Raw genomic sequence first — 18,825 nt, 5'->3', positions numbered from 1 at the left:
AGAAGAATGGAACATTCCAGTCTCCCAGTCAGTGTGATACAAACTGGAGGAAGGAACCAAGTCTGACTGGGGGGGGAGTTTGGGTTCATTGGGGCAGAATTAGGCACAAACACTGAGTGGAACAGACACATTGATAGATTTTATTATAAAACAGACAATATAAAAACTGAAGATGAATTAGTAGTGTAATTACACTGCACAAACCCACAGGGGAGAGAAATGTAATAACAAGTGGGGAGTTTGCTCCAGTTCTAGTAACCCATAGCAACCATTCAGCAGTTACATTTGCAGATTTAATACAGTAGGAATTAAGGGCAAATAGACTCCAGCCCAGAGTACATTACTTGTGGATGCTGTGCTGCCATTTTCTCCTGTATCCCAGGCGCCCCCTGCACCCCCCCCCAGCCGACTACTGATCTCACCCCCATTCAGCACTGCGCTTGCACCCAGCTTCAATAGGAGCATGGGATTCCATAGACACAAAAGAAAATGGCAGCACAGAAATGGGGTCTGATAGACTGGCCAATGGCCTCTCCATAGTGTTACTGGGTATTAGTGGTATCTAAGTGGTATCCATTAGCTCGTGTTCTGACTCCATTGCAGGGTTGGTCGGTCCCAGTTCTGCTCCAGGGGCTTCATCCCATTGCTCTGTAAATCCCACACAAACACAGAATTTAGCTTTAGCATTTCCATTTAATATACCCACCCCAGCGTGTCTCTGGGCTGTAGGGGCTCAGGGTTGAACCCAGCGTGTCTCTGGGCTGTAGGGGCTCGGGGTTGAACCCAGCGTGTCTCTGGGCTGTAGGGGCTCGGGGTGGAACCCAGCGTGTCTCTGGGCTGTAGGGGCTCGGGGTGGAACCCAGCGTGTCTCTGGGCTGTAGGGGCTCGGGGTGGAACCCAGCGTGCCTCTGGTCTGTAGGGGCTCGGGGTGGAACCCAGCGTGCCTCTGGGCTGTAGGGGCTCGGGGTGGAACCCAGCGTGCCTCTGGGCTGTAGGGGCTCGGGGTGGAACCCAGCGTGCCTCTGGGCTGTAGGGGCTCGGGGTGGAACCCAGCGTGCCTCTGGGCTGTAGGGGCTCGGGGTGGAACCCAGCGTGCCTCTGGGCTGTAGGGGCTCGGGGTGGAACCCAGCGTGCCTCTGGGCTGTAGGGGCTCGGGGTGGAACCCAGCGTGCCTCTGGGCTGTAGGGGCTCGGGGTGGAACCCAGCGTGCCTCTGGGCTGTAGGGGCTCGGGGTGGAACCCAGCGTGCCTCTGGGCTGTAGGGGCTCGGGGTGGAACCCAGCGTGTCTCTGGGCTGTAGGGGCTCGGGGTGGAACCCAGCGTGTCTCTGGGCTGTAGGAGCTCGGGGTTGAATATAGATAAATGGAGGGCACTCACTTCACAATCACAAAATACAATATAGGTGTTTGGTGCAAAAAAAACAGCAATTGTAGGAGCTAAGGGTTGAACCCAGTGTGTCTCTGTTTGGTTTGGTTGAGACTGGGGAACAAAGGTGATTTTTCAGTTCTGTGGTCCTCTCATTGGAGGATCCTTTTGCATATTAATTGCCCCTGGAGGGCGGGGCTCTCTCACACACAGGCACATAATGAGCAAACTGGGGCACTAAGTACCATTTGCATGTTAGTGCCACAACATGGCCGCCCACACTGGGAGCCCCTCCTGTTGCTGGGGGCATAGTGCCCATTAGGGGCATTTTTTGCACAAAATGGTATTGTTTGAGTGTGGGCTCTATTAATCTGCCCTTCCACTGGGGTAAACTCTGTCCCACTGATAGGTGCCCTTTAAGCTCCCCTGTCCATGGAAGTGTCTCTGTGCTGTATATCTCATTATTCTGTATGGTTTGGGGCCCTAAAACATGGTTTATAACATATGTAGAGAAATATCTCCCCTACCCCCACTGGGTACCCGCACAGAACTTACCCTGCACTCTCAGTGGGCCGGTCCCTCTCCATATGCTGCGCTCTAGAGTAGGATGTCCCACCATACAGATAAATTCCACCCCATTGTCGGTGAGTGGGGAAGGGGTGAAGGACAAAATGGCAGTGCAGGAGAAATTTTTATAGTCCTCTCTGAGTCTGGGGGTCTTGTACTTCTCTCCTGAACTCACGGGGACCCACTCCTGGTTTCCTTCCTCCCTTCTGTACCAACTCACTGTCAGGGCAGCAGGGTGGCACCCAGAGATCTTACACTGCAATGTGGCCTCCTTCCCAGGGACAAGCCTGGGGCTCAGTATCTCCCCCAATTCTGGGGCCCGAGGGAAATCTGCAGAATAAAGGCAAAAAGAATGTCTGTCATGATTCATAAGTAAGATGGGTCATTTGGGTTCTTGATGGGCTCTTGCATTGGCCAATGGGCTTAATCACTTTGGTACCTCCCCCAGTATCCTTTACAAATACAGGCTGGGCTACTATGTAATGAACCTGTCTGTGCCAAACAGTGATCAGTTATCAATGTAATTATCTGTAGTTTGTGGTTTTGCATCTTGTGACTATCGGATTGTGAGCTCTTGTTCCCCCCTTACCTGGATCTAGAACTGATATTTCCTGTGTTTCTGGACCTTCCATGGTTTCATGTTTCCAGGTAACAGACACTCTGGACTTTGGATCTTTAATTCTGTGCCCTGGAATTGTGCTGTTACTCTCAATGTTCCAGGTCAGATCAGGATTCTTGGTGAAACTTGGTGCTGATGGTAATTTATTTTTATTCTTTCCTGCTATGAGGTGCCACTCAGTCTGTATCTCCTTGGGGTAAAAACTCCGGAGCTTCAGAGAGAAGAGTACATTTCCAGAGTCACAACAGAGGGTTATAGTCACCGGCTGGGGCATCTGGGGTCGGGCTGGAACACAACATTAGACAAAATAGAGACAACTGCAAAGTAATCACTGATAAATGACTTTTCCATAATTATTATTTAGTAACAATATAACAGAAGTGAAAAATCTCTTCCAAGAGACAAAGTCAGAGGTTCCAGCCTTGAATGTTCTTATACACAGCTATATAGCCCACTAAATACATGGAATAGCCCTGTGTGCCACTTCATTAATTACAACTCCTAATGGGATACTGTCTCCCCGGTAACATTATTATACTCCTTTCTCAGGGTAATGGCCCCTCCCCATGGGGTATTTCAATGTACCTCCCATGTAATGGCCTTGTGCTCCTCTCTTTCTCCATCTTATGCTCCACCCTGTAGGTGTATAAGTTCCATGCAAAGAATTAATACTTACCCCTCATGTGGCATGATGATGGTAAGTCCTACCTCTCTGCTCAGCAGACTCACATATGGTCAGTGGATGTGGGTTCCTATAGGGGTTGGCAGCCCAAAGTTGGCCATACAGGGAGATTTAAGCTGCCAATTTGGCCTTTTTAGACTAAGTCAACAGCTTAACTATCCATGTAGGGGCCCTTCCCAATAGCTTGCAATCGGTCATATACCAAACAGGTTTGGTTCAGTCTGATATGGCACAGAATGAACATGGCCAAACCGGGCAAATCTGGTCATTTTGGTGGCCTTGGAGATCTTATTGTGTATGGCCAACTTTAAGAACTTTTCTTAGTAATTAGAATGTTTCACTCCTAGCAGCTGGACACGGAGCAATTAGATTGGCTGGCAATATTGCCCCCAGGTACACCATGTAGCACTTCCCAAGTCTTACCCTTCTCTCTTTCCTCCTCGGGCCGTGACTCCCCATCAGTCTCTGGTTGGGGTATAACCTCAGGCCATGGCTTCCCATCAGTCGCTTGTATATGGGGTATAAGTACAGGCTGGGGCTCCCCATCAGTCTCTGGTTGGGGTATAAGTACAGACTGGGGCTTCCCATCAGTCTCTGGTTGGGGTATAAGTACAGACTGGGGCTTCCCATCAGTCTCTGGTTGGGGTATAAGTACAGACTGGGGCTTCCCATCAGTCTCTGGTTGGGGTATAACCTCAGGCCATGGCTTCCCATCAGTCTCTTGTATATGGGGTATAACTACAGGCTGGGGCTCCCCATCAGTCTCTGGTTGGGGTATAACCTCAGGCCATGGCTTCCCATCAGTCTCTTGTATATGGGGTATAACTACAGGCTGGGGCTCCCCATCAGTCTCTGGTTGGGGTATAAGTACAGGCTGGGGCTTCCCATCAGTCTCTGGTTGGGGTGTAAGTACAGGCCGGTGCTTCCCATCAGTCTCTGGTTGGGGTATAAGTACAGGCTGGGGCTTCCCATCAGTCTCTGGTTGGGGTATAAGTACAGGCTGGGGCTCCCCATCAGTCTCTGGTTGGGGTGTAAGTACAGGCCGGTGCTTCACATCAGTCTCTGGTTGGGGTATAAGTACAGGCTGGGGCTTCCCATCAGTCTCTGGTTGGGGTATAAGTACAGACTGGGGCTTCCCATCAGTCTCTGGTTGGGGTATAACCTTAGGCCATGGCTTCCCATCAGTCTCTTGTATATGGGGTATAACTACAGGCTGGGGCTCCCCATCAGTCTCTGGTTGGGGTATAAGTACAGGCTGGGGCTTCCGATCAGTCTCTGGTTGGGGTGTAAGTACAGGCCGGTGCTTCCCATCAGTCTCTGGTTGGGGTGTAAGTACAGGCCGGTGCTTCCCATCAGTCTCTGGTTGGGGTATAAGCACAGGCCGGGGCTTCCCATCAGTCTCTGGTTGGGGTATAAGTACAGGCCGGGGCTTCCCATCAGTCTCTGGTTGGGGTATAAGTACAGGCTGGGGCTTCCCATCAGTCTCTGGTTGGGGTATAACTACAGGCCGGGGCTTCCCATCAGTCTCTGGTTGGGGTATAAGTACAGGCTGGGGCTTCCCATCAGTCTCTGGTTGGGGTATAAGTACAGGCTGGGGCTTCCCATCAGTCTCTGGTTGGGGTATAAGTACAGGCCGGGGCTTCCCATCAGTCTCTGGTTGGGGTATAAGTACAGGCCGGGGCTTCCCATCAGTCTCTGGTTGGGGTATAACTACAGGCCGGGGCTTCCCATCAGTCTCTGGTTGGGGTATAAGTACAGGCCGGGGCTTCCCATCAGTCTCTGGTTGAGATGTAAGTACAGGCTGGGGCTTTCCATCAGTCTCTGGTTGGGGTATAAGTACAGGCTGGGGCTTTCCATCAGTCTCTGGTTGGGGTAAAACTATAGGATGAGCTTCAGGCCCTGAAATAAATAGAAAGCCGGACATGGTTACAGTACCAGGGATACATGTACAGTAAATTAACTGCCCATTCTTAAGTGTCATCCCTTTAACAATAATCATTTATAGACATATATAAAGAGCTGTGAATAACCCCTCAAACAGTGCTCTCCTTGTTATTAATTTAAGACCTACCTAAATATCTCAATCTGGGTACCACCAACTTTGAAGCTTAAAGTGATCTCAGTAGCCAGTAACTATCTGCCCCATACAGGGCAACAAAACAGCTTTCTTTACTCTCCCAGTACACACAGTCACTCAGCATGACTCTCTATGGGCTCCCCAGGGCACATTCCCCCCTTCCCCCCATAGCTGGTATATTTTACACCCCATGTCCCACATCAGTAGTTGCCCTGCTAACCTCTAAAATCTCTTTTTGTGATGAACATCACACAATGTGCCTTTGGCCACTGGACCAGCAAGATATGCTCAAACAATGTGCAGCCCTCCCCCAAAATAAGTTGTATTAAACAGCAAGCTGGGGCAGAATGGCACTTTAGCCAACACTACTGGGCTCTTTATGCAGCTGATAAAGCTCCAAGTAACTGACCCAGAGGGTTATGATTCTCACATAAACCGGGTGGGCTGGGATAAGACCCATTCTGGGATATTCTACTCACAGGTTCCTCCATGGTTGGTTTTGGGGTGTCAGTCCCACAGTATCCATGTGGCAATAAGACCAGCAAGCCAGTATCAAGGAGTGGAAAACACCCCCATGGCTCTATTAAATCAGCTGACAGTAAGCCAGTGTGGGATGGCATTTGTAGCCGGGTTGCAGGGCTCATTACTAGTTAGTGCATCTGATTCCATATAAATGTGTTAGCGTAGGGGCTACTGCTTCAGTGCAACAGAGAGATATGCAAACAGAAATAGAAACAGATTTCATACCTGCAGCATTTATTAAACATATACCAGGTTACATGGGTGATTTGCAGAGTGTATGGCTGTATCTGTATCACTGTAATGTGTAAATACAATAAATATAGAGCCCTGCCCATTACTGAGCATATGTAGCCATAAGAATTGTGGGAAACTGTCTCCCAGTACTTACCCAAATCCTTTAGAGTAAATTCCTTGGATTCAGGATTTCCCATGGATCCATGGTTCCATCTCACACAGACCCTAAACGTTGGGTTGTGGAAGAGATTCCCAGGAATTCTACAGCCACTGTGGATACTGAATGTCAGGTCGGGATTTTCCTGCAGTTGGTCAGTGGATTCCTGTAATTGCTGAGAATCTCCCACCCCACAGGCCCAACTGATAGTCAGATCTTTTGGGTAGAAGCTCCCAAGGCTGAAGGACAACAGAACTTCTCCTGCCCCACAGAGGGTCGGCTTTATATCTCCCAGGGGTTTGGGTTTAGCTGAAAGGTGATGGGTGACATTTAGTTACAGGATAAACCTTATTGTATCTTAGAGCTAGAACAGCTTTAATAAGGTAATGAACCCCATGTGTAATGGTGGCACCCAGAATTCTCCCTTCCAGCAGCATGAGAGGCACTAGGTACCAAATCTCAGCTCAGGCCAGAAGGGATCACAGGTCAGGTTCTTGGGTAGCCCTAGGAACTTATAGACAATGGGAGAAAAATACAACACCAGATACATACACCTGTGAGTGTCCCCAGAAGGAAATATTCTATTTGGTGGGACAGTGTATTTGTGACCCTTACCCCATTTGTTGCTGCCCTGTACTTACCCCACACAAACAATGGGCCGCTGCTCTTCTCTATGGGTTCCTGTAGAATGGGATGTGCCACTCTGCAGATAAATTCTGCCCCATGTTCCTCACTCAGGGATGGAGAGAAAGCCAAACTTTCCGTACGGGTGAGAGTCCCATCCCCCATTTCCTTGGTTACAGAATCTGGGATCCCGTACTTCCCTTCCCCAGTAATAGGAACCGGCTCTTCTCTCCCCTTCTCCTTCTTATACCAACTCACAGTCAGGGCATCAGGGAAATACCCAGAGATTCTGTACTGCAGGGCAACCTGCCGGCCCACCACTATCTGATGGAGGGGGATTGCTTCCACTATTGGGCGCCAAATGTCACCTAAACACAAATAAATTAGAATGAAAACATAGGCTCTCTTATACACAGGGAAACAAACACTAAGGAACAGTAAATAGGTTTGTTTAATACAAATATATGAAAAAGTGAAGGCGTCTAAAGTACCAACTAGGTTATATGGTAAGGATCAGGGGGCATTGGGTAGATATAAGAAGAACTAGTAATCAGACAGGCAGATACGAGTGGTGGGATCTGTGAGGTAAAGGTTACTATAGGGAGGAATCTGGTAGATCACTTACTGATCCCAAAACATACAGTATGAGCCCCTGAGTGAGATCCTTACTAGGAATTCTGTTAAAGAGTTAGGAGCTTTATTACACAAGACTTTGTATCAAAAACTTTTAAGTCAGAGCATCAGAGAATCCATGTCTACCATTTCTACCTGAATATGTTGTTAAAACGAAAAAAATGGCACAAAAATGACATTTCCCCCTGTTTCAGATCCGTTCTCTACTAATCAATACACAATAATCTATAGGGAATCACTGATCTGTTTCTCACCTAAATCTTGTAGAGAAAATTCTCTGGACTCAGGATTTCCCATGGATTCATGTTTCCAGCTCACACACACTTTAACCGTTGGATCTCGGAAGGATCTCTGGGAAATTGTGCAGGTACTTTGGATATTAAACGTCCGGTTGGGATTTTCCTGCAGTTGGTCAGTTGGTTTCTTCTTTTTCTGAGAAGCTCCCACCCCAGACGTCCAGCTGATTTCCACGTCTTTTGGATAAAATTTCCCAAGGTTTAGGGAGAATTTCACTTTCTCGTTGTTACACCATTCCGGCTTTATTGGCTCCAACAGTTTGGGTTTTGCTAAAATATATTCAAAATGATCAATGTTATTATAGGTTCCTCTCCCCCCTACAGCCATTTGGGCACTGTGTCTAAACATACATCTCATCATTACTACAGGTTTAAAATTATTTGAAGATACATTCCAGTAGTGGGTAATGCCCACATCTCATCCTGACATATTATATATATTATTTATTATATGAAGATCACTTCATGTGATAAAATTTGAAAGAATACCATAATATAGACTGTATTGGTTTCTGTTCCGTCTGGGCCCCAAAATGGCACCATTATAGACCAATGTCTGCACCCGTCTCTACTTCATGGGACCTCAATGGCTTTCTGCTGGATGATTGCCCCACCTACTTGGTACCACCCTGGCTCATTAAACAGACTGATGGGCACAGATACATGACTTACCATAGAGGGCTCTGGGCTTAAATTCTCTCTCCTCAGTTTTTCCATCACAGACAAACCTGCACATGAGACTCACCCCAGAGTGGGCAGATACAGAGGGGGTAAATCTCATGGAACTTGTCACATGAATGAGTCCCTCTTTGTCTGATGGATCAGTACTTTCTCTAGTTACCGCGTATCTCCTGGGTCCTGGAGCTGTGGGCTTCTTGCCTCTTTCTGTTGGGGTGTCACAGATCTCCCACACTTTTCCATCTCTCTCCCTTATAATCCATATCACCCCTATATCCTTGGGGCAGTAAGAAGCCATTGCATAGAGAGTGACTTCTTTTCCCAGTGTCCATTTGTCTGGCCCCTGAATGTCCTTCACAATGAACTTCTGCTCCTCTACTGAAATAAACTTCTTCTCCTCTGATAAAATAAAATGGTTTCATGTCACCATATCAGAAAGACTTTTATTCTGCAACATAAATTATGCATAGCGGACTTACTGTACAATGGAGCAAGGCTTCAATCTCCTTACCTTCTATGTGGAGGGGACCCGCTCTCCTCTCCTCTGGTTTCTCCAAGCTGGGATGTTCCACCCTACAGATGAATTCAGCTCCATGCTCTGAGCTAACAGTTGGGGTGAAGGTTAAACGGGCTCGGCACTGAAATGTCTCGTCTTCTTGCTTCTCCAGAGTAACTTCTGGGATCTTGTACTTCTCACTGTGAGACACTGGGAACAAGTCCTCTCCATCCTTCTCCCTCCTGAACCACTTCACAGTCACAGACTCAGGGAAGATATTAGAGACTTGGCACATCAGTGTGACTGGATTGTAAGCAAAGAGATTGGGCAGAGGAATGTTCTGGACTACTGGTTTCCATGGAAAACCTACAGAAGTAACAGAGGTTCATACATAGAGTGTATAAATCTGCACGGTGGTGGGTAATAGCACAACCCTTTACTGTATAAATAATATCTCCTTGTTAGAATCAAATAAAAGTTTTCTATCTCATGGAAAGTTGAGTGTTGTATTAGAATCTGCAGAGTGTGATATAAGTAAATCCCTATTTTGTAAAAATAATCTGCATCGATACATCATAGACTTTCAAGGGTTTTGACTGACTTACAAGCTAATTACCTGGGTCTCTGAGGGACAGTTGGGTGGATTCCCAGTCACTCATGAACTCGTGTTTCCAAGAAGCTCTGACAGTAAAGTCAGGATCTCGGAGAAGCCGCCCTGGAATTCTACATTTGCTGAGAAGATCATACGTGAGCCCCGAGTCTGTCACTTCCTCAGCTGACTCCATCTTGTCATAGGAAGGGGGGACCCCAGCACCCCAACTGATCTGCATGGTTTTAGGGTAAAACTGCTGCAAGCTGAGGGAACACAGCACCTCCCCATTCTCAAGGAGAGATAATTCTATTGGCTTCAAGCGCTTGGGCTTGACTGGGTCACAATGGGAAACAAGAAAAAATCCAAATTACCTTAGAAAACAATCTGTGGTTTGAATGACAGACTAGAAGTTTACCAGGCAAAAGACTAAATAAAAAATACCAATTAATAAAGGCAACTAGAATAATATTTACACCTAAGTACTATACAGAGATAGAGATGATTAAGTCAGTACTCACCATAGAGATCTTTATATTGGAAGAGTTTTTCAGAGGATTTCCCATCACAGACAAACTTGCATTTGAGGCTCATGGATTTGTGCCGCGAGACTGAAGCAGTGAAGCTCAGGGATGTGGTAATGTCTATGAGTCCCTTGTGGTCTGATTGTTCAGTTCTCTCCCTACAAGCCACATAGTCATTGGCCCCAAGCTTCTCCTCTGTATCCTTAGTAACATCTGGGATTTCCCTTATGGTTCCATCCCTCTCGGTCACTATCCAGGTCACCTGAACATCCCTCTTACAGTACAGGGCAGTACCATACAGAGTGACCTTCTCTCCTTCTTGCCACCTCTGTGGCCCCTGAATGTGATGCACAATAAAGCTCCGCTTCTCTCCCAAATCTTATGAGAAATAAAGAGAAAAAAAAATGTTGAGGGAACAATCCCAAGGTGTCTCTATCAAAGTGATTGACAGGGCAGGAAGTTCTTAACCTTCTACTCTATCCCTATGTATTTTAGTCATAAAACTTGCAGCATTTTTAAGATCCTGGGAGAAGTAGTTTTGCACCAACAAACGTGCAAAGTGGTCAAGTGCCCAGTCTGTGGGTCTGTGTGTCTGTGTTGCACAAAGAACATATGTTAAGAGGAAAACATCCATCAGCACCGGCACAGCATGGACCTTGGTGGATGGACTTCTCAAACCTGCATGATGGATGATCTCCAGATATTTAAAACAAAAGCTCAGATACTTTCCTAAGAATGTGGGGAGAAGATCTGTACTGTTGATTCTCTCCTGGGGGGTGGGGGAAGGGTAACAAACGTTTATAGTATTTTCACTTAATGTTCATTTTTGTTAATCTTACCATATTTCTGTACAGGCCCAGTGCCCCCTTGTATTGGTTCCTTCAGGCTTGGGTGCCCCACCCTACAGATATATTCCATTTCCTGCTCTGTGCTTTCTGGCACTGGCAGAACCAAACACGCTTTGCACTTATATGTGTAATTTGTGCCCCTTTCAGACTGGGGCTTTTGTATAACATAAATGTCATTTCCAGTTACAGGAAACAGTTCCTGACTCCCTTTCTTCTTCCCAAACCAACTGACGGTGAGAGCATCAGGGAAGTAATTGGAGATATTACAGCTCAGTCGTAATTTATTGTTCTCTCTCTCACTCTGTAAGGGAATGTCGTCCATAGTTGGGCGCCATGGGAAATCTGGAAGAGAGAATCGTAGGAACCGATATGGGTTTCACTCTGTAAGATCCAAGACATGTTACAATACAAGTAATTAATACAATGTGGGTTATTTTATTTAAATCACATTTTCAACTGTGCAAGTTTGCCCAGAATTATTGGTGCACTCATATAATGGCAAGAAAAGAACATAGGAGCCCAATGGAACAATCAGCTATCAGATGTGCCCTCACCGTGAAGAACTACTGATTCAAGTTCTGTTTGCATAGAAATGTCCGACACACCAAAGCCCCCCCCTTTAGATTAGGGGAACAGAACTTTCAGTTGAAGCAGGGTGGGGGCAGTGAGGTTGGGGAATGCCCTGCTGGGGGATGTTGGGTAGGGTGTTCTCCATGGTGGGGGCAGTGAGGGGGTTGGGGGATGCCCTGCCGGGGGATGTTGGGTAGGGGGTTCCTCACGGTGAGGGCAGTGAGGTTGGGGAATGCCCTGGGGATGTTGGGTAGGGGGTCCCTCATGGTGGGGGCAGTGAGGTTGGGGAATGCCCTGCCGGGGGATGTTGGGTAGGGGGTTCTCCATGGTGGGGGCAGTGAGGGGGTTGGGGAATGCCCTGCCGGGGGATGTTGGGTAGGGGGTTCCTCACGGTGAGGGCAGTGAGGGGGTTGGGGAATGCCCTGCCGGGGGATGTTGGGTAGGGGGTTCCTCACGGTGAGGGCAGTGAGGGGGTTGGGGAATGCCCTGCCGGGGGATGTTGGGTAGGGGGTTCCTCACGGTGAGGGCAGTGAGGTTGGGGAATGCCCTGCCGGGGGATGTTGGGTAGGGGGTTCCTCATGGTGGGGGCAGTGAGGTTGGGGAATGCCCTGCCGGGGGATGTTGGGTAGGGGGTTCCTCACGGTGAGGGCAGTGAGGTTGGGGAATGCCCTGCCGGGGGATGTTGGGATGGCAGATTCTATAAATGCCTGTAAGAGGGGCTTACTACGCAACACATAATATTAGCAAAGTGGTATCACTGGTCACGGGAGACAATGTGTATTTGGATATTTCCATAGAACATGGAATGGAGGTAATGCTGCTCTACTGTAGGACTTTGTATTCAGGGTTTTTATGTGTTTTTATGTGTTTTTATTAAAAACTTCACAAAAGAGAATTAACAGAACTCAGACCAACATGCCGGCCAATAATTACAAGTTAAAACCAAAATTCACCCCCCCAGTACACTGGCCAAATGTGGGGCAGGAGCAATATCCCCATCTCACCTTTCACGCTCACTTCCCTGGACTCGGCTTTCTCCATAGAATCATGGTTCCATGAAACGCACACTTTAAAGTCTGGATCCTTGAACTGATCCCCAGGAATTTCATATTTGCTTCTAACAGTAAAAGTATTATCAGGGTGTGTAATCAATTCATCCATTGGTGCATTTGTCTCTGGTGGCTTTTCCTTGTTACATCTCCAAGTGACCTTGATTCCCTCCTTAGGGTAGAACCTCTCCAGGGTGGCTAATAGCTGGACATTCCCAGAGTCACAAAGGCTGATACTTATTGGCTCAATAAACCTGGGTTTGGCTGTAACATAAGAGCACACAGTTCCATTGTTACTTACATTTAGTCCTTCTATAGTTTAAAGGGCAAGTCAGAAGGATTCTTTTGCATATTAATTGGCCCTGGAGGGCGGGGCTCTCTCACACACAGGCACATAATGAGCAAACTGGGGCACTAAGTACCATTTGCATGTTAGTGCCACAACATGGCCGCCCACACTGGGAGCCCCTCCTGTTGCTGGGGGCATAGTGCCCATTAGGGGCATTTTTTGCACAAAATGGTATTGTTTCCCCCAACCAGAGTGTGGGCTCTATTAATCTGCCCTTCCACTGGGGTAAACTCTGTCCCACTGATAGGTGCCCTTCAAAATGGTGACAACCACCATTTTGATTCTGCCCTGGTCAGAATGCTTTGCACCACTGGGCATTATAAGAACCTCTTTCTTACCCTGAATAGCCTTAAACTGGAAGGCCTTCTCCTGGGTTTTCCCACCGCACACAAACTTGCAGGAGACAGAGGAGCCAAGGTGCCTTGATGCAGATGGAATGAAGCAGAAAGTGCTGGAATAATCACAGAGGCCGTTCTTTTGTGGCCTGGTGGTCTTTTCCTTAGATACAATATATTCTCTGGAGATAAGAGGCTGTTCCTCCTCTGCCTCCCCAGTACCAGCCTCTGAGAATTCACTCATTGTGCCATCTTGTGCCTTTAGAATCCAAGAGACTTTGACATCCTGGGGACAACTGGATGCTGTACAGTAAAGGGTGAGCTTTTCCCCATCTAACCAAACCGGAGGTCCCTGAATGGCACCCATCGTAAACTCCTCCAGACCTGAGTGGGACATTGGAACATATTCATTAGCACAGAGAGTAACACTGCTTCCCTTATCCATAAGCTCCCAATATTGGCATGAAATGCGTCAGCCTTGTCTCTCTTTGACCATTACCTCTAATATTTTTCTTTATATTTCATTCCACCCATTGGGTTCTTTACTTACTTCTCCTTCGCTGAACTAATAAACACATTGGATTATAGATTTAAATCACCACAAATAATTCCATATAATGTTAGCACCACAGGAGGCGCCATGTGATTCATTGGGTCCATTTTTTTTACCTTTTTTCCTTGTGTATTTGTAGTAAACTATAGCCAGGATCACAATTAGGAGAAGCACAGCGCCAGTGCCCCCCAACACGGCAGCCATATTGCTCTCATTGCTCTCATTGTACTCTAGTGAAATGAGAAAAGAAAATATTTATTCTGTGTTCCATAACCTTAACATTTGCCTCTGTATCTGCTCCCAGCGCTACTTTTATTCATGGGAAAGAAGTGCAGATAACAGAGGCTGAAGTGGAAACTACAGGATGCCATGAGGGACAAACAGCAGCATTATATATATATATACACATGTACATTGCCTGCCTTTAGAATGTAGAGTTTATTGCAGTTTCAGGCAGAAAGGTGACATTACTGGGGGACATTACATCATGTTACACAGGGAGGGACCCCCAATCCCATTCTTACCCCCATACTGCAGCTGTACGTCTCTCTGAATGGGCCGCGGATGAGATCCATGTTGGACAACGCAGGACAACGTTCTTGGTTTCTCAGAGGCCGATATCATCAGGGTTTTGTTAATACTGAATGTTCCGTCAGAGTTCTGGGTGTAATCGGACAGTGTAGAATAATCCACATCTTTTCCATCTTTCATTAAAGTGACAGAGATGTTCTTTGGGTAGAACCGAGACACGGAGCAGAGAATCATACTGGCCCCCATGGGCTTCTCCAGTATCCCCAGCTCACTGATTGAGGGGACAGCTGTACATGAAACACAAATATGTGACGTGTAATTTCCCTTATTCTAACACGTGTGTCCATGTATGAACAGTCCCTGACTCATGGGGAAGCGCCATTGTTATAAACCAAATGCTACAGGACCCATCAGTGTGACCCAATGTGCCAACTACCTGTTGGAACCTACCTATGAACTGAAAGTGCCCCCATTAAACCTCTCTCCCACTGGGATCCTGTCCCTAAACTCCTCCACAGGGAACATGGCCTTAATCTCTTCTAAAGGAAATGGAATTGTTTATTTTGTATTAAATTCAGGGATAACGGGACGTATAGGAGGGAGGAACAGGAAGTACTGGGCTGTTCTGGCTCTGATTGGCCAAGGGGTACTAGTGAGGGGCACCACAGGCCTAAATACAAGTCTGTTGGAGTGAGATTGTTCAATAAAGAGAAATGTGATTGTGTTGGAGATACAATCCCTCCCATTTTGTACCTGATCCAACCTTATGGGGCTCTATGGAGCACAGTATCTGATCCAGTATTTAAAGCACTAAACCATGTAATTATTGTACCCCAAAAGCACAATCACACCCCAAAACCTTTGCATATACAAGCCCTCCTCTATCTTATCAGCACAGAAATCTTCTTGATATTGGAACCCATTTCTAGGGGTTTGGTCCCCACTTGGCTAGTAAGTGCCTTTGGCTCAGTTAACCGACATACTTTGGGTTCATCCCAAGAAATTAAGAAAATGCCTCACCCCCCTGTGCACCAATGGCATTTAAGAGGATGAACCTCTAGTCCAATCAGAGAATGAGTGGCTGTTTCCACCCCAAGTCATGCCAATGAGCCCCACAGCAGAACCCACACTTTGAATGGCTCAGAAGCCAATAGTGAGTGCATCTTATTACTGAGCTCTGATTTGTTTACCATGAACAGTGAGTTGCACCTCCTTGGTGTGGGACCTGGGAATGTAGATAACCATGCACTTGTACAGGCCGGCATCAGAGAGCCTGATTTGGGCAAGATGTAGAGAAGCGATTCCTTTCCCAGCATCCTCCTCCCTGATAGTCACCCTCGGTTCTGACTCTTCTTTAATGCTCCCATGAGCATTAAAGACAAGGATCTCTGTATCTTGGAAGTACCACAGGATTGCCAGCAACTGCAGATCCACTTGGGTCGGACCCACACTGAAGCTGCAGGGCAGAGTGACGTCCGATCCCAAAGTGACGGTGTGAGCGGGGGGAGCCTGGACCTCTAACTCAGCACCTGTAGGGAGGGGCAGAAATAAAGGGGTCACATGGTTAGGTCCCAGAGGGGCCTCATGTAGGAACACAGCAGATACAAAGAAGTTTAATGACTCCTGTAGACACCTTTCCCTTCCCTTAGATGTTCCTATGGTCCCTCTGGATATTCTTTTAAACTGTAGCAAAGATCCCAGAAGTATAAAGTTCATGTTAGAGCTTCTCATTTCTGCTGATGAAAACAGATTTTATTGTTGATTTTCTACAGCCCCCCCACCCGGGACCCTCACCCCTCTACATTCTCCTCAGGACTTTGTAGCTTCTTCAGACAAAATCCATTTACAATTAGGCTGCAGCCTCACAGAAATACATAGTTTTCTCTCCCTAAACCCCTTCCTTTAGCCCCGACTCTCTGGAGTTTGTGATTGAAACTCCCACATAAATATAACAGACTTAGGGGGTCCGGGGAAAGGCTTTGTACCCCTGGCACAGAACAGGTTCCTATACAGCAATGTCACTAAGAACCACAGACCCGGAACCTTTACCCGACCCCCTCCCTACTAACACACCCATCTATCCAGTGACCCCCACACTGTGCCCCCCACCTTATACCCCATAATAAAGAGATGTATATGAGTTGGTACCTGAGGGGGAGAGGAATGAGAAGAGGAGAATCAGGAGAGCCCCTCGTTGTTCCATCCCTGTGGGTTCTGCTCAGGTCACTTTCACTTTCCCATCTGTTCCTGTTACAGAGACAGTAGGACATTCCCCTGTATAACAGCCATATGCAATACACTCTCTCTGTATTATCATTTGTACTGTAATAAATAACTAATCTCTTAATAAATGCTGATATAAAGGGGCAAAGTCCAATTTTTAAAAGCAAATTGCCATATTTCACCCATAATGCAACATTCTACCCAGTATTCCAGCATCATTGCAGCCACAGGCTGAGTTGTGCGACAAACAAATGCCATTCAGTGGGGGAGTTTTTGGGAATCTGGTTCCATTTACAGGTAACACTTTCCCCTTAGGGAGTGAGGCCTCAAAGTGGCATTAGCCCGTGATTCAGTAGCCACAAGTCTTTTGTAGCTATTGATATTGTGGTTAGAATACACTCACCCGGCCGAGCTCAAACATAAAACTAGCATTTATTTTATACAATTGAAACATAATCGCCTGCCGCTTTTCATGAACTTTAAAGGAGAACTAAAGTCTAAAATAGAAAATCATTAGAAATGCTGTATTTTGTATACTGAACATAAACATAAACATTCTGAACTTACTGCACAAGCCCAGAGGCTGAGAAGCCTAATTACAGTAATGATTTATGCTTTCAAAGTTGTCCACAGGGGGCCGCCATCTTGTTACTTTGTTATACCATCTTCTATAAGATCTGGCTCCTGCACATGCTCAGTTTCTCTGGGCTGCTGTTGGGAGGCGGAGCTTAGGGAACGTAGGAAATTGTCATAACACCAGCACAAAGCCAGTGGCTGCATAAATATGCAAAAGAATCCTCCAATGAGAATCCCAGCTGATGTGAGTAAATCCGGCTCCCTGTTCTCTGTTCCTGCAATTGGAGTTGGGAGCAATAAGCACAGTTTCCCAGCACTGAACAAGTCTGTCCCTTTATCCCCATGTCTGATTCCTGTGCCATATAATGACGGGAAAATGCCATCATTATCTCTATATGTAAGATAATATCAAAATGGCTGATATAGTGCTGGGAATCTAATCAGCATTCTCATTGGTCACTTCTCTTGCACTTAAAATTAGATTTTTAGGCTTCTTCTGTATCAAAACTAGGGGGGTGGGGCAGCATTATGGTTGGGTTTACAACCCCTTTAATCCATAAATGATATTTGCCATAAAATCCCGAGGGCACAGAGACACAGGTGCATTATGGGTACAGGTACATATACACCAGTGCTGCCCTATTATACACATGGGGTTACAGCACACCATACACACCCTTCCCTCTCCCCAAGCTTTAGCTGGGTATTTAGATGTCAATTTATACAACAGACTTCCAAATGTTAAAACACTTTTGAAACCTATCATTCTACAAACAAATTTTTGAGTGTGCTCCAAGAAAAATCAGTGCCCAAGTGCAAAGAGGCAAAAGTCCCATAAAAACGTCTAGGTCTCCAGCCAAAAGAGACATAAAACCCAAAAGTCTTCAGACTCCCCTTCGCTAAAGCTAGGGGGAGCCCCTTTATCCCCGACCTCCCCACCCAAAAGGCCCACAGAAGGCAAGGGTCTTTAGATCCTCCTTTACTGCAAGGCTGGGGGGTCCCTTTCTCCATTCCCCTCCAACCAAAAAGTATGAAAGGGGGCAGGAACAACAGGTGCTCTCCAAGGAGAGCTCAAAAACTTTGCATCCATGACTGGGCCAGGTTCAGGAGGGTAGTAGCCTAATGGCCGCACAACCCCCCCCCCCAGATCAGTGCATGGACCCAGAGGGCTTTTGAACCAAATCCAAAACTGCTGTGCAAGTGAAAAGTGCTAAAAGATAAATAGGAAAAAAATAATTAAAAGAAGTGTGCTTCCCCAGCCTTTTAGCCAAATTTAAAAAATTTTCATTGCCACCATGCCATTGCCTGTGAGCCCTACCCGAAGGCACGGGCTCCGATGCTCATGTGTCCAAGGCCTCCACCAACCATGGGCATGGGCAGGTAGGTCCACCTTCGCCAAAGCTAGGGTGAGCCCCACCAGGGCTTTGGACTCCACTTTTCCTTGCAGCTAGGGGGAGTCTGGGTAAATCATGGCCTAGGGTCAAGCCCAGAGGACTATCACACCCATCCAGGGGGCACAAATCAAACACAAAAAGGTGCAGAAGTGTGTGGGTGCAATGCCATTAATTGCCTGGGTAAGGCTCCAGTTGGCGGCTAGAAAGGAAAAAAGGAAAATACCTCCCACCCACCTAATGGCTGGGGCAAAGGAAGGGAAGCTGATTGGGCATAATGAGCATGTGTGAAGCCCCCAACTAAAAATAATCCAGGCATTCTCCTTTATGGGAACACA

The 18,825-nt window shown here is 46.9% G+C and overlaps 1 protein-coding gene across 1 annotated transcript; it reads right to left on the bottom strand.

Moving 5' to 3' along the window:
* Positions 1-423: 423 nt before the first annotated feature.
* On the bottom strand, positions 424-16,500 carry LOC100487648. Its single transcript, XM_018089911.2, has 19 exons — positions 16,446-16,500; positions 15,488-15,826; positions 14,273-14,584; positions 13,883-13,996; positions 13,217-13,597; positions 12,485-12,793; positions 10,902-11,252; positions 10,060-10,440; positions 9,566-9,874; positions 8,965-9,315; positions 8,448-8,852; positions 7,734-8,045; positions 6,864-7,214; positions 6,220-6,531; positions 4,440-5,131; positions 3,656-4,394; positions 2,521-2,835; positions 1,920-2,261; positions 424-648 (listed from the first exon to the last, which is right to left on the bottom strand). The coding sequence occupies exons 1-19, from the start codon at positions 16,498-16,500 to the stop codon at positions 563-565; spliced, it is 6,456 nt and encodes a 2,151-aa protein (XP_017945400.2). The 3' UTR covers positions 424-562.
* Positions 16,501-18,825: the final 2,325 nt, after the last annotated feature.

The sequence above is a fragment of the Xenopus tropicalis genome, chromosome 9 (assembly GCF_000004195.4).
Source record: "Xenopus tropicalis strain Nigerian chromosome 9, UCB_Xtro_10.0, whole genome shotgun sequence".
Classification (NCBI taxonomy): Eukaryota; Metazoa; Chordata; class Amphibia; order Anura; family Pipidae; genus Xenopus; species Xenopus tropicalis.
This window is presented reverse-complemented; position numbering and strand designations above follow the sequence as displayed.